This window comes from Mustela nivalis (genome assembly GCF_964662115.1).
Source record: "Mustela nivalis genome assembly, chromosome: 14".
Classification (NCBI taxonomy): Eukaryota; Metazoa; Chordata; class Mammalia; order Carnivora; family Mustelidae; genus Mustela; species Mustela nivalis.
In genome coordinates, this window is record NC_139033.1 from 32965597 (window position 1) to 32978729 (window position 13133).

At 45.6% G+C, this 13133-nt stretch overlaps 1 protein-coding gene across 5 annotated transcripts in view; it reads right to left on the minus strand.

Moving 5' to 3' along the window:
• ZCCHC2 (zinc finger CCHC-type containing 2) overlaps window positions 1–13133 on the minus strand; it is a 67424-nt gene that overhangs the window by 33633 nt on the left and 20658 nt on the right. For all 5 annotated transcript variants that reach the window (XR_014303087.1, XR_014303088.1, XR_014303089.1 and 2 more), the window contains exons 4-5: window positions 12563–12634; window positions 8208–8320 (exon numbers count right to left, since the gene is read on the minus strand). Coding sequence is in view for 1 of the 5 variants with exons in the window: in XM_082700169.1 (XP_082556295.1) it covers window positions 8208–8320; window positions 12563–12634 (185 nt within the window). In the remaining 4 variants the exon portion in view is untranslated. The remainder of the gene's footprint in view (window positions 1–8207; window positions 8321–12562; window positions 12635–13133) is intronic.

Here is a 13133-nt window from a genome sequence, read left to right on the forward strand (position 1 = left end):
TTCACTGTAATACTGTTTGTAGTCTCAGAATACTTAGAATCAGAACGGTAATTAAGTACACTCATTATGATACCAATAAAAATAGATTATGTGGCAAATCAAAAGGCAGCAATCTTTTGACATGTACCGATGTACTACCATGTCCAATATATTTAATAAAGAGTAAGTGGCAGGGAAGTGTGCATAGGATAATTTCATTTGCACAGTAAATATGCACAAATACATAAATACAAGGGTATGCATATGCACAGAAAATTTCTGAAAAGTTACATAAAATTTTTGTAAGGAAGGCTATTTCTAGTGACTAAATGTGGAGAAAGGGCAATTCAGGACTTTCAGCATCACACCTTCCTCTACATTCTTCACAAGTAGCTCAAATAACACCTTTATAGTAAAAATGATCTTAAAACACACGCACCCACACGCCTCCATGATCATCACTGAGGAGAACCCTAAAAGCTGTTAATAAGGAAGAGTCAGACACATACTTCTTAATTGCCATCTTAGCCAGGAACCAAATTTCTAAAAGTGGCTCCTTATGGAAAAATTTTTTCCCCTCTAAAAAAACCTCACACTTAGAGAGAAGTTGCAAATACAGTAAAAAATACCTTTCTGAACCATCAACAGCTGATCTCGGACACCCTAACCCCTGGCGAGACATCGGTATCTCCTACAAAGACATTCTCTCACAATCAATAATGGGACATTATCACTTCATGATAAATTAAGACCTAATCCTCAGACCCCATTCAAGTTTCTCCAACTGACTCCGAAGTGTCCTTTTTACCACCAAGACCCAGTTCAGGTCCTATGCCGCACCCAGCTACCATGGGAGCTCCTCGGCCCTCCCGTGGCTCTCACGGTTTTAAGAGGACAGCCCCTGTGGTTTATGGAATGTCACAACTTTGGTTTGTCTGATGTGCCCTCGCGACCAGATTCCAGATTCGTAGCAGGAATCTTAGAGGACTGAGGCTTTTTTTTTTTTTTTTTTTGCTACAGCCTATTGTGTGGTGATTCTGACTGACGCCCTATCACTCACCAAGTTCCCGGTCCTGGATTAGAGAGGGACCTGTTGGGCTTCACCACTCTAAAGCCGCCCTTCCTCCTTTTAGGAATAATAAGCATTACTGTGTGGGAAAGGACTTTGATACTATAAAATATCCTCATTCAAGCTACTCATTATTTATTTCAACAAGGACTCGTGGCTTTCTCCTCTATTCGGTGTTACTGTTTTATTTATTTTGATGTTCGATTTGCTCCAGATAGGACCTTAGGAGCCCCTTCAAGCCGGTGTCTGGAGCCCCGTGACTGAGCCGCTCCACTCCCGGAGCGCTGGCACGCCGTCTGGCCCAGAAGGCCCACCTCGCACTGCTCCTGCGCCAGCGCTACGATCACTTCTTCCTCCGAGGAGCCCTAGTTCCGTGCAGAGCGGAATGGCTACAAGTCAAGCTCTGGGCACCAGGCATTCCCATGGCAACTGGCTGTGGCTGCTTCCAGACCTTCTCAAAGAACAAGGCCAGGGAACACAGGTGTACGCACACAGCCGTATTTATTTCTGTATATATACCCAAAGTCGCGTCCCTATCTTCGATGCCAATCAGATGCTCCAGGGTGCATTCTGGCGGTCTTCCTTCCCGTACTGTAACCCCGTTCCCCAACAGAAAGACACCTGCGCCTCACGGTTCTTAACATACTTCCATCAGGTCAACCCCGTAGGCATCTATTCCCACTCCTGCTCCCTCCCACCTCCCGTGCAGGTGCCCTCCTGACACCAGGGGAGCTCAAGCGCCTGCCGGCCACCTCTCCCACCTCTCCCACCGTGCCAGGCCTCCCAGCACCATCCCTGTGACTGAATGACACCTCACTCCACTTAGGGCCCCTTTTCTAGTCCCTTAAGGTGCGTCCTCTGAAAGAGCTGCTGCCTCCGGCCTTGCTCTGAGTGGCTTGAGGACATATGTGTTCGGGACAGGGAGGCACTGGATGAGGACTGTTAGAAAGGACAGCCCTCTGAGGAGCGCAGGCACTGGGATTACTACGGCTTGAACCACTGCTTAGCACATCTCCTAGAGGTCATATGCATCAAGTTCTAATACCTAAGCTGAATAACAGATGCCTGAGAACACGGACGAGTATTTCAGAAACAGCACCAGCAGCACAAAAACCAGATCGATCAGCTACTAATAAACTCTAAGGGTTCTAATAATTAAAAAGTGATCCTGGAACAAAAATAAGATTGTTGAGAGGAAAAATCCAGGAACATGTTATCTACCTAGAAACGTGGGAAATCGGTACTATAGGAAAGAATCAATTCACTGTTTGGAAAGAAAAATAGATTTCAATCCTGGTCTCACTTGGTGAAACAAAATAAATCCAAAACAAACAATAAAAATAACAGAAACTATCCCACCCACAAAAAGTAAATTGATCATGTTTCAAGAGAGGGATAGCTTCAAGCCTTTCGAAGTAAGTGAAGAACATATATGGCCCAAATTCAGAAGCTACCAAGTGAACAGCCGGTCTCATTCCTACTCCCAGAGCCCCTCTTCTTCCCTGGACACACGCATCTTTACTACTGTGTTTTTCAGAAATATTCTTTGCACACAAACACGTACATATCCTTTAAAATGGCGACATTCTAGTAACTGTTCTTGCCTGGCTCTCCCCCAGCACTCCGGAAGGCACCTTCTGCTCTCTGTTGTTCTTCTGCAGTAAGGCCACAGAGCATTCCAATGAATGTCCCATGACATTAAAATGACTCATCCTGTGAGTTAACCAAGTCTCCATCAACATCTAGCTATTTCTAGTCTTTTCTAGTCAAAAGTTACAGCACTCAATCTTTGCATGACAGTGGGACTACTCCTGTATGATAAATTACTAGAAATCCCACAACATCAGCCTACGCCAGTCAGAATAGCTAGTATCAAAAAGACAAGAAATAACAAGTGTCAGTGAGGATGTGGAGAAAAGGGAATCTTGTGCGTTGCTACTGGGGATGTGAACGGTACAGCCACCATGAGAACAGCACGGAGGGGCCTCAAAGTATTAAAAATAGAAGTACTGCACAATCCAGGAATACCACCTCTGAATATTTACGCAAAGAAAAGGAAAACGCGAATCAGCAGAGCCATGCGCACCGCTGTACTGAGCGCAGCCTTACTCACAACAGCCAAGACGCGAAAGCAACCCACGTGCCCATCAACAGGCGAATGGATCAATTCTTGGCTTCGGGCTAAGATCAAGTTAAGAAAATGTGGTACACACCATAAAATACTACTCAGCCACTAAAAAAAAAAATGAAATCTTACCATTTGGGACAACACAGATGGACCTAGAGGGTATTACATTAAGCGAAATAAGCCAGAAAGAGAGAGACAAACACCATATGATTTCACTTATATGTAGAATCTAAAAAATGAACAAAACAATAGAAACATACTCCAATATCGAAAATTAAATTAAGAGGTACAAAATTAAATTAAGAGGTATAAAATTAAATTAAGAGGTACAAAAATTAAATTACAAACTTCCAGTTATAGAATAAGTAAGTCATGGGACTATAGTCAATGATACTATAACTTTGTGTAGTGACAGATGGGGACCACTCATGTTGTCCTGTTATCCTATTATATACATAATTGTCAGACTGCTGTGTTACATACCTGAAACTAACACAATGTTGTATGATGACTATACTTTAATTAAAACTAAATTTAGGGGGGCACCTGGGTGGCTCAGTGGGTTAAGCCTCTGCCCTTGGCTTGGGTCATGATCTTGGGGTCCTGGGATCAAGCCCCAGGTCGGGCTCTCTGCTTGGCTGGGAGCCTGCTTTCCCCTCTCTCTCTGTCTCTCTGCCTACTTGTGATCTCTCTGTCAAATAAATAAATAAAATCTTTAAAAAATAAAAACAAACTAAACTAAATTTAGGGGTACCAAGGTGGCTCACTTAGCTAAGTATCCAACTTGACTTTGGCTCAGGTCATGATCTCAGGCCTGCTAAAGATTTCTCTCCCTCTGCCCCTCCCCACCCAAAAGAAATTTATGTTTAAAAAAAAAAAAAAAACTAAATTAAAAATATTTAAAATTTAGGGCACCTGGTTGGCTCAGTGGGTTAAAGCCTCTGCCTTAGGCTCAGGTCATGATCCCAGGGTCATGGGATTGAGCCCCGCATTGGGCTCTCTGCTCAGCAGGGAGCCTGCGTCTCCCTCTCTCTGCCTGCCCCTCTGCCTACTTGTGATCTCTGTCTGTCAAATAAATAAAATCTTCAGGGGCACCTGGGTGGCTCAGTGGGTTAAGCCGCTGCCTTCGGCTCAGGTCATGATCTCAGAGTCCTGGGATCAAGTCCTACATCAGGCTCTCAGCTCAGCAGGGAGCCTGCTTCTCTCTCCCTGCCTGCTTCTCTCTGCCTGCTTCTCTGCCTACTTGTGATCTCTGTCAAATAAATAAAACCTTAAAAAAATAAAATAAAATCTTAAAAAAAATAAATCTGAGCCATCTAGAGTTAATTTTGATGTAAGGAATGACATATGGTTCTAGCCTAACTTTTTCCCCATATGGCTACAGAGATGCACCTAACATTTAACAAACAGCCTGGGAATGACTTTGTATTCATGAAGAGATAAACTGAAACACAGAAACATAGACCTAATATAGTATTTTAATCTTCATCTAAGAAATCATCACTGAGAAACGTTATACTACTAAAGTTAAGTTGTTAAAAGTCTAAAAACATGAAGAACTACAAAGATAAATGGTAAAGGACAGATGATCTTAAAAAATACACAAAAGGCTAAACTTAGAAAAAGATACTGAATTTCACTAACAATGAAAGTGAACATTAAGCCAGTGAGATAATCATTCTCCTACCAAATGAGGAAATACTTTTTAAAATGATACTCAAATCTAGCCAAGCTCTAATGAACTAGTAAACTCAAACACTGACAGTAAATACTGTTTATGTAATATTTTCATAAGAAAAATAATAATATATGTATTATCAGGGATCCTAAAAGAGTATCATATTCTTTAAATCAGTAAATCAATTACACTCTCTCTTCAGTAATAACTCATAAATCTGGAAAGTTTTTTATGCATAAAAATGGTCAAAGCTGTATGGTGGGGGGATGAAACTGTCTTTCTTCCCAACAAAGAAAGAGTCAAAGGATTACACAACCTGATGGGACATACTCTGTAGCCATTCAAAATAATCTTGAAGAATTAAACAGAAAATCCTTATACTGTGAGAAGGAAAATAGATATAAAACTTACCTCACTAATATTACAAGCAAAACAAAAAACTAAAAGGAAAATTTTAAATGTCAGTAATAGTTATTTGAGTAACTGTCATCTTTTCACTACTTTTCTGTATTTCCCAAATGTTCTATATTGGGGCGCCTGGGTGGCTCAGTGGGTTGAAGCCTCTGCCTTCGGCTCAGGTCATAATCCCAGGGTCCTGGGATCCAGCCCTGCACCAGGCTCTCTGCTCGGCGGGGAGCCTGCTTCCCTTCCTCTCTCTCTCTTTACGTGCCTCTCTGACTACTTGTGATCTCTATCAAATAAATAAATAAAACCTTAAAAAAAAAAAAAGTTCTATATTGAGCATCTGTCAGATTTATTAAGAAAGCCCCAAGCTACGGAAACAAACTGAGTGACTCTATACGGAGCAGTCTATATACAAATATACTAAGTAAGACTTTACTGTATTTTATCCCGCTCAACGGGAACAGTATGCAATAGGACTGGGAGTCTATGACTGGTCAGCCATAGGGTCTCAGGCACGTAAAGGTAAAGGTAAAGGCCTTGTAGCCAGCCCCGTCCGACTGGGAACAAAGCAGACCCCAACGCCAGCATGGACAGGGTGAAAGAGGACTTCCTCCTGGAGATGTCCTAAAGACGCACACTCCGCCGCTCTCCACACCCCAGAGCCTGCCAGCTGGCCTCCTCTCTAGCTCCTCCCGGGCCGCCGGCCAGGTTCATGCTCCAGACTGCCTTCCGCCCCCCAGGGTCACAGCTGGAGAAGCTCCCTCCTGAGTCACCTTGGAGGCAGCGGTCTGAGTGCTCCCCACCCTCTACGGCCGGGTGCTCAGCGCGTGCCTCGCAGACCAGGAGCACTCCACAGCCCAGTACATCACAGGACCAAGCCCATTCCTGCACTGTGGGCTAAGAATCTGCGCCTTTATGAGATTCCCAGGGATGCAGGAGCTCCCTGACTTTTGAGTAGCACAGGGGACCCTGGAATTTGACCACCTCTCCCTCACCATCATCCCCGGAATGCTCGGTGACCACTCGCTCCCCGGCTGTCTCTGAGCCCTCCCGCTGGGCGTGCTGAGCCACCCCAGAGAGCCAGGTCTTCAATGAACAGCTGCGCACCTCCCTGCTTGGACTGGAAGCCTGTGAGCCCGTCCAGGTGGGGGTGCTTCCCTGCCCTATCACGAGGGCTGCGAAGGTGGGGGGACTCCACTGCAGCTGCCTTCCAGACACTGTGCCCTCTGTCATAGTCACTCTCCCGCAGTCATACTCGGCTTAGCCCCTGCCTCGCTGTCTCCCCCATTCCTGGTCCTCTAAGGTGTCTAGAACTTTCCAAGCCCACACGGGTGATCAGCCAACACTCTGGGCTCTTAGCCTTGCTGCCTCTTCCCCAGGGATTTCCTCCGTCTGTGTCTGCCTCTGCTCGACCCTGGATCGTGTCATTCAATGAACACACAACACACCCCTCTCCTTCCCAGATTTCTGCTTCTCTCCCTCGGGAAGCGAACATCCTCCCTTCTTCCCAGCCCGCCCCATCCTGAGAGTGCTGGCTCCCCGGCACAGGGGAAGCGCCAGGCACTGAGCAACACCCCCTCTGCCCACTCCCGGCCTCGGCAAGGCTGGGCAAGGCGACTCCACAAAACGGGGCCAGCTCGGGATCGGACGGTGGGCGGGATGCCCCCCTCAAGCCCAGAATCTAGCCCGTATGTTTCAACTCTGCTTTTCCTTAGTTTACTTATTAATCCCTACAAGTCGCCAGGGAAACGGCATTGTTTCCTCGGCCATGACTGCCCTCATTTCTCTCTCCTAAAGGGAAACCCTCACAGAAGGGGGAGTTGCAGCAATTTAACAATCACGGAAACCACACCCCAAACCTCTCAGAGTCACAGCCACCGGTCCGCCTCGGAATTCCCTAATTCAGGCATTTCAGGCTCTGACCGGCTTCATTACCGCTTACTCCCACGGCGCTGGGTTCTTCAACTGCGGTTCACGCTCCTGTCCGGCTCCCCTATCCTCACACTGGGAAGTGGCCTGTTTTTAAACACTGCACGTGCTTCCCTAAATTCCTCTGCCCTGGTGTCCCTTCATCACATCGCAAAAAAGTCCTTATCCAACCATCTGCTTTCCTAGCACTTGAACCTGAAATGCTAGAAAGATGTTTTTAAAAATCCACACAGCACGACAGCCCGAGACCACTATAATTTACTGATATTCCATCTCAAATGGGCTCCACGCCCTGGCCAGTCGACAAGGTTTCCTGCATCAGATTGTGCACGTCCCCACACAAGTCCTGGACATCCCTTCTGCTCTCCAACTTTCGGTCCCCACCCTCAGGGTAGCCATTCTTAAGCAGATTCTTACTTCAGGAAAAAAATAGAAGCCAATAGGCAAGAGATCCCTCCACTTCCCATCACGAAATAAGCATGTTTACCCACATCCACACCCATCCTGCCCACACAGAGCCCCTGGGCCACCATTACCCCACTTGCCCGCAGCACGCTCCGGGAGCTGACCCCAGTGCTGTGCCTGACCTGCCGTGTCCCAGCCGTCGCCACTGTAACTTCCCCTCCCTACAGAAGAGCTGGTCTTCAGAGCGTTAATTTCTTTTACTTTCCAACCCATTAGCCTAATCTTACTTGACAACTTAAAATAGAAAACATCTCTAAAGTTGAGCTCTTGGACAAGGAGCTCTTTTAATAAATATTTTATGGAGAAAACAAGAGGGTCACTGTAGATTGGTATATTTTAGAAGCAATTATTTATATCGAGAGTTGAGGAGTCCAGTGATCAAAGTAATTAGTTTGATGTTTCCTAGTGTAAGCCTAGACCCAAATAACACACAGATAAAAAGTCCATTTTAAGAAGGACCACAGAAAGTGATCTTCCTTGAACTCCATTCTAAGACCCCCGATGCCTATTATCTCATCGGTGACACAGCTGTGACCGCGCCAGTGAACTGTTACCTTAGGATGGGCTCTAGGTCAGGATGTCGCCGTTCTTCCCTTTTCAATGAACCCTGATTCAGGGCTCTTAAGATGGTCTTGTCAAAAGTCTCTGAAGACACTTCCTTTGGGAGCTAGAAAAGAAAAACAGCAAGGCCAATGTTAAGCTTTCACTTAACACTAAGTAGGTTACAAACCAGAGGCATGAAAGGAAGATAAATGTCTCTTGCTCAGTCATCATCCCAAAACAGTTCCTTCTCCAAATCTTCAGGACACAGGCCCCGTACTGAAGCAGCATTGATTTTTCTACTAGGAAACGGTCTTCTGCCTTCTGGGCACACCTCAGGGCTCTGGAACAGGGCAGAACAACCCGCCAGCCTTCAGTGCGCTCCTGGGACACGCCCGCAAACCGCTCACGTTCTAGGTGCCACGTGCCACATGGAAGTGACCATCCGCACGGAAGCGCTTCAGTGACATGGAACTACATTTTGCCTAGCGGGGCCACGGTTATTTTAATCCTCAAGCAGGATTCCGAGAAGTGTTATCCCTGCCTTTACAGTTCCCACCCTCCCGCCTCCTGCTCCGCATCTGAATCTCAGGCAATGCCAGACTGACAGGCCGACGCACCACATAAAGAACTGGGCGGGGGGGGGGGGCGAAAACTCTCTGTCTTGCTCACGCACTAACTGAAGGGTGAGTAACCCTCTCAGCCACGTGCCGGTGGTGCCCGCACAGCGATGTACCAGCAGCCACACACACAGAAAATCATGACTTGGCCAAGAAAGGTTTTATTTAAAAACAACACTTTAAGTCATTTTGTTTATTAAGTAGCTCACTTTTTAAAAACTCCTAATGAAGCAATCATTTATAAAACTAACTTCCCAAGTCTTTCAAGAATTTCAAGTTTTAAACTTAACCTCTGATAATGAGTCTTTACAACAAACTCCTGAATTCCTGGCACTTTTCACTAAAACGAGGAGCAGAAGCGTTAACACAGTCCCCGAGGAGCTGTGGGAAGAGAACAATGCGACAAACTGTCAGCTCACACACTGCTCTCAACAAATCCGCATTCTGAGTCAACAATTCAGGAACAGAAAACTTCACAAAGACAGCATAAAGCATCACTAATTCTAGGCAGTGAGACTATGGAATCAAGATGTTTTGTCAGAATGGTTCTGGTTCTCTGACCTCGGGGCACGGCGGGAGGCCCTGCCGGGCCCCCTCACACCCGCTGCGCAGAGCCAGGCCTCTGGTCACTATCGGGAAGAAACAGCTCCCGAATCTACACATTTTCCAGAGAAAGGACTATTTCAGTATTTATATTATTTTAATACAGATGCCGTAGTACCCATTTTATGCATGTATTTCCGTAGTATCTGTACACAGCCAAGGTGAACCAGCCTCGGTGCGGTCTGTTCCCACCGCGGAATCACTGCTGGCCCTTGCAGCGCCGGAAGGCACGAGCACACACGTCTCCGCCTGGTCACCGACGGCGCACGTGATGGGCCAGAGCACGGATGTGCAGTCATCAGGATTTGCGAAATGCTTTATTTTCAAGTGGTTTTTATCTTCAATTTCCAAGGACTATTTCTAGTCCTAGAGGAAGGCACATTTGCTAAAAATACAGCTTTAAATCATGTCTCTTCTATTCTAGTCATTTTTGAATTTCCTCACCTCTCGGTCTGTGTTCCAGGCCCAGCCCCCACCCCCGGGCCCCAGCTCAGCCTCGCACCAGCATAGAGAGTTTGGGAAGCGTTTCTCCTCGCTAGCACAAGCTTCATTTTAAAAACCTTGAGGCCTGGGGCTCCTGGATGACTCCGTCAGTTAAGCAACTGCCTTCAGTTCAGGTCATGATCTTGGGGTTCTGGGATCAAGCCCCGCATCAGGCTCCCCATTCAGCGGGGAGTCTGTGTGTCTCCCTCTCCTCCCTGTACATGCTCTGTCACCATCCCTGCCTCTCTCTCAAATAAAATCTTAAGAAAAAAAAATTCAATACACTGAGGCCTAATGGAGAGCCACCGTTCTCATTCAGTTTCCGTAACTCTTCTCAGTCATCCCTCATTCGTTCAATCAACAAAGAGTCAAACCCCAACCCTGTCCTTGGTCCTGCCGTAGGCTCCGTGGATACAGCCGTGTAGGAAGCCGCGAAGCCTGCCTGCGTGGAGCTTCCAGCCTCGCAGTGAGATGCAGACAGCTGTCAGACGCGGCTTCAGAGCAGCAGGGGAAGAGGGCCTGGGTGCGAGGACAGAGGCTGCCGTTTACGTGGGAAAAAAGGGTTGAAAGCGCTGACCTCAGACTCCCTCTTCCACATTATAGCAAATAGTAAGTGCAGTTAAACAGCATCTACAAAGGTTAAAGGTTGTTAGTATGCACAGGCTGTCAAAAGGACACTTCGACTCGTAACTTTCATAGACAATTTTAAAAGGTAAAAAGGAGTTAAGATAAATGGTAAACTTGAAAGGATGTTTGAGAAGAGGCAATTAGTTTCCAGAAGCATGCAACGTTGCCAATTATTTCATGTAATGATAAGGCATCTGTCCCACTTTAGAAAAATTCTATATTCAAAAGTTGACTAACTAGAGGTATCATTAACTACCATGATTCTGAAGAGTGACTTAGTTAGAGGGGACGGTATTTTCTTCAAGCACTTAAGCTTTTAGAAAAATTGGACAATGGCAAAAAAAATCTGTCAGGACGAAGAATGAATGAGCTGAAGCTTAGGGAAACCCAAGAGAAGAGACTCTGCCCCATGCCAGGCCCGAGGCTGGAGTTCAGTCACATGCTCTCCATTGAAGTCTCTTGGCAGCACACGGGACAGATGGGTAGCACCCCGATTCCATAACGCCTCAGGGAACTGGCCTTGACACGTGGCAGCCCTGGACCCCCACCGTGCCAACTCCACACTGCAAGACATTTCAGCTTCAGCTCCATCTCCCTGCAACCTACCCTCCAGCGTTAGACTCCACCATGGAAAGGGCAACCCAAGAAAAAGAAACAAAGCACGTTGATTTCTGACCCGTAGGACACCGGTTCATGACTACTTGCCCTTCAACTTGGATAGATTTATTCTACTGAGACAGAGAAGTCAGATATAAATGGGAGAGATTTTAAAAGCACAGGTGTGGCGGTGGTGCGGGCCAGCCCTTCCCAGCTTATTCAACAGGCAGACCGTTAGCCAGGAGCTAGTATTCCTGGGGAGCCGAGGGCCCTCTTCTCTGCACAACAGCGCTCCTGCGCCCCGTCCTTCCATGTGGGACCTTCACCAACTGAAATGAATGACCCCTCCCCACCCCGCAGTTAGGTCACCATCTTCAAGTGGCAGAAGGCACTCTCAGCCCTTAACCAGGAAAGCGCACTTTAAAATAAGCTGAAGGAAGACATTCAAGTTGTCCCTGGGTGTTAGTGGACAAACACTGTGAAAGCCCACGGAACCATGTCGCCCACAGAGCCAGCACCTACCAGGCTGCTCTTAGTTCTGCCACCTGGCGACACAGTGACGTCCAGCTTTCAGAACGGAGACCCACCACGTGATCTGAGAGACTACCTTTACAGTGACAAGCAGACAACTTAGAAACCAGCACGGTGCTGAAAATTTCCCATGTTACAGGTTCAATAACTACATCCCACCTTCACCCAAAAGTTAGTAATGGAGTTGGGAATGTTCCCTGGCTTCTGGACTTTCTATCTCCTTATTAGAAAAATATTTTAAAGTATATTTGCTTGTTGAAAAATAGGAAGGTACTGGTTAACCATTTAAGCCCATTTCCTCCTTTTAATATTTAGCTTGACTCATACACACTTCAATAAAATAGAATTTAAAGAAACGGGCAAGAGTTTGACCAAAATAACCTGAGATACCTTTTACCTCTGCAGGTCAATGGAAGATGTTTCCATTATCCCTTATTCTCAACACTCTGGAGAGTCTATCACAGTGGGGTGGGGGGTGAGGGGTGGCTGGAACTCAAAGAAGGAACCAAGGGACATGGATTTAAGGAAGTCCACAGAGCGAGCTGAAGAGCTGTTAGGGCTCAGAAGCACAACAAAGGCTGACAAGCTTCCTCCCATGGTGCAGACACACCCTTTCACAGGAAGCACCCTCGCAAGCAGCCACCATTAATATACACCTTGACAAGGAACAAGGAATTAAGGTTCCACTTCTTTTAAATGTGGAAAACCCTTCATTTCCTTCTATGGGTCACATAAGAAAACTTGGGTTTAAAATAACATGACATTTTCTATAGGTGATATTCGTGGAGAATTCTAAGTCAACCTTCATATACGTAGTTCAACCTTCCTGGTGTCTGTCTTGATACTGAGGTTTCTGGATTCTATATACTACGTAAAAATCATTTTAACAACAAAATCTGTACTTTTACCTTCAGTAGAAATTCCTGTAGTTCTTGGTGGGTTTTTGTTACTGTTGTGACTGAAAGATCAGACCAATTTACCTGATTAAAAAAAAACACACACACACACACACATATTATATAGTTATTTCTTAGGCAGGAACTGGCTGAAAAAAAGCCACATGTAAAACAAAGGGCCTTAAATTTTATTAAAATTAACAACTAGAAGTATAAAGTTAATCTGGCATTGTCATTAATTTCCTCAAAATCGTTAAAATTAATGGCACATTGACATACTCTACTCAAAAAAATGTTTTAATAATTCCTTTCACACCGCATGGTTTGGTAAAGTTGTCTTTTAAAATGTGACTACATTATAGTAATTTTTCAAAAGGGAGAAGTTGCATGACTCTAAAATGACACTTTTGACAGTATAGATCTATATAGCAAGAAAGATAAAAATTCTATCTCCTGGAAATTATTAAACATAAATTCTTCAGAGAAATAGTTAAGAGTTTACTGCCCCTCTTCAATAGTACCACATTGTATTTTTATGGGATATATGGCTTATGAAGAGATTTCATCTTTATCTCAATTCTTT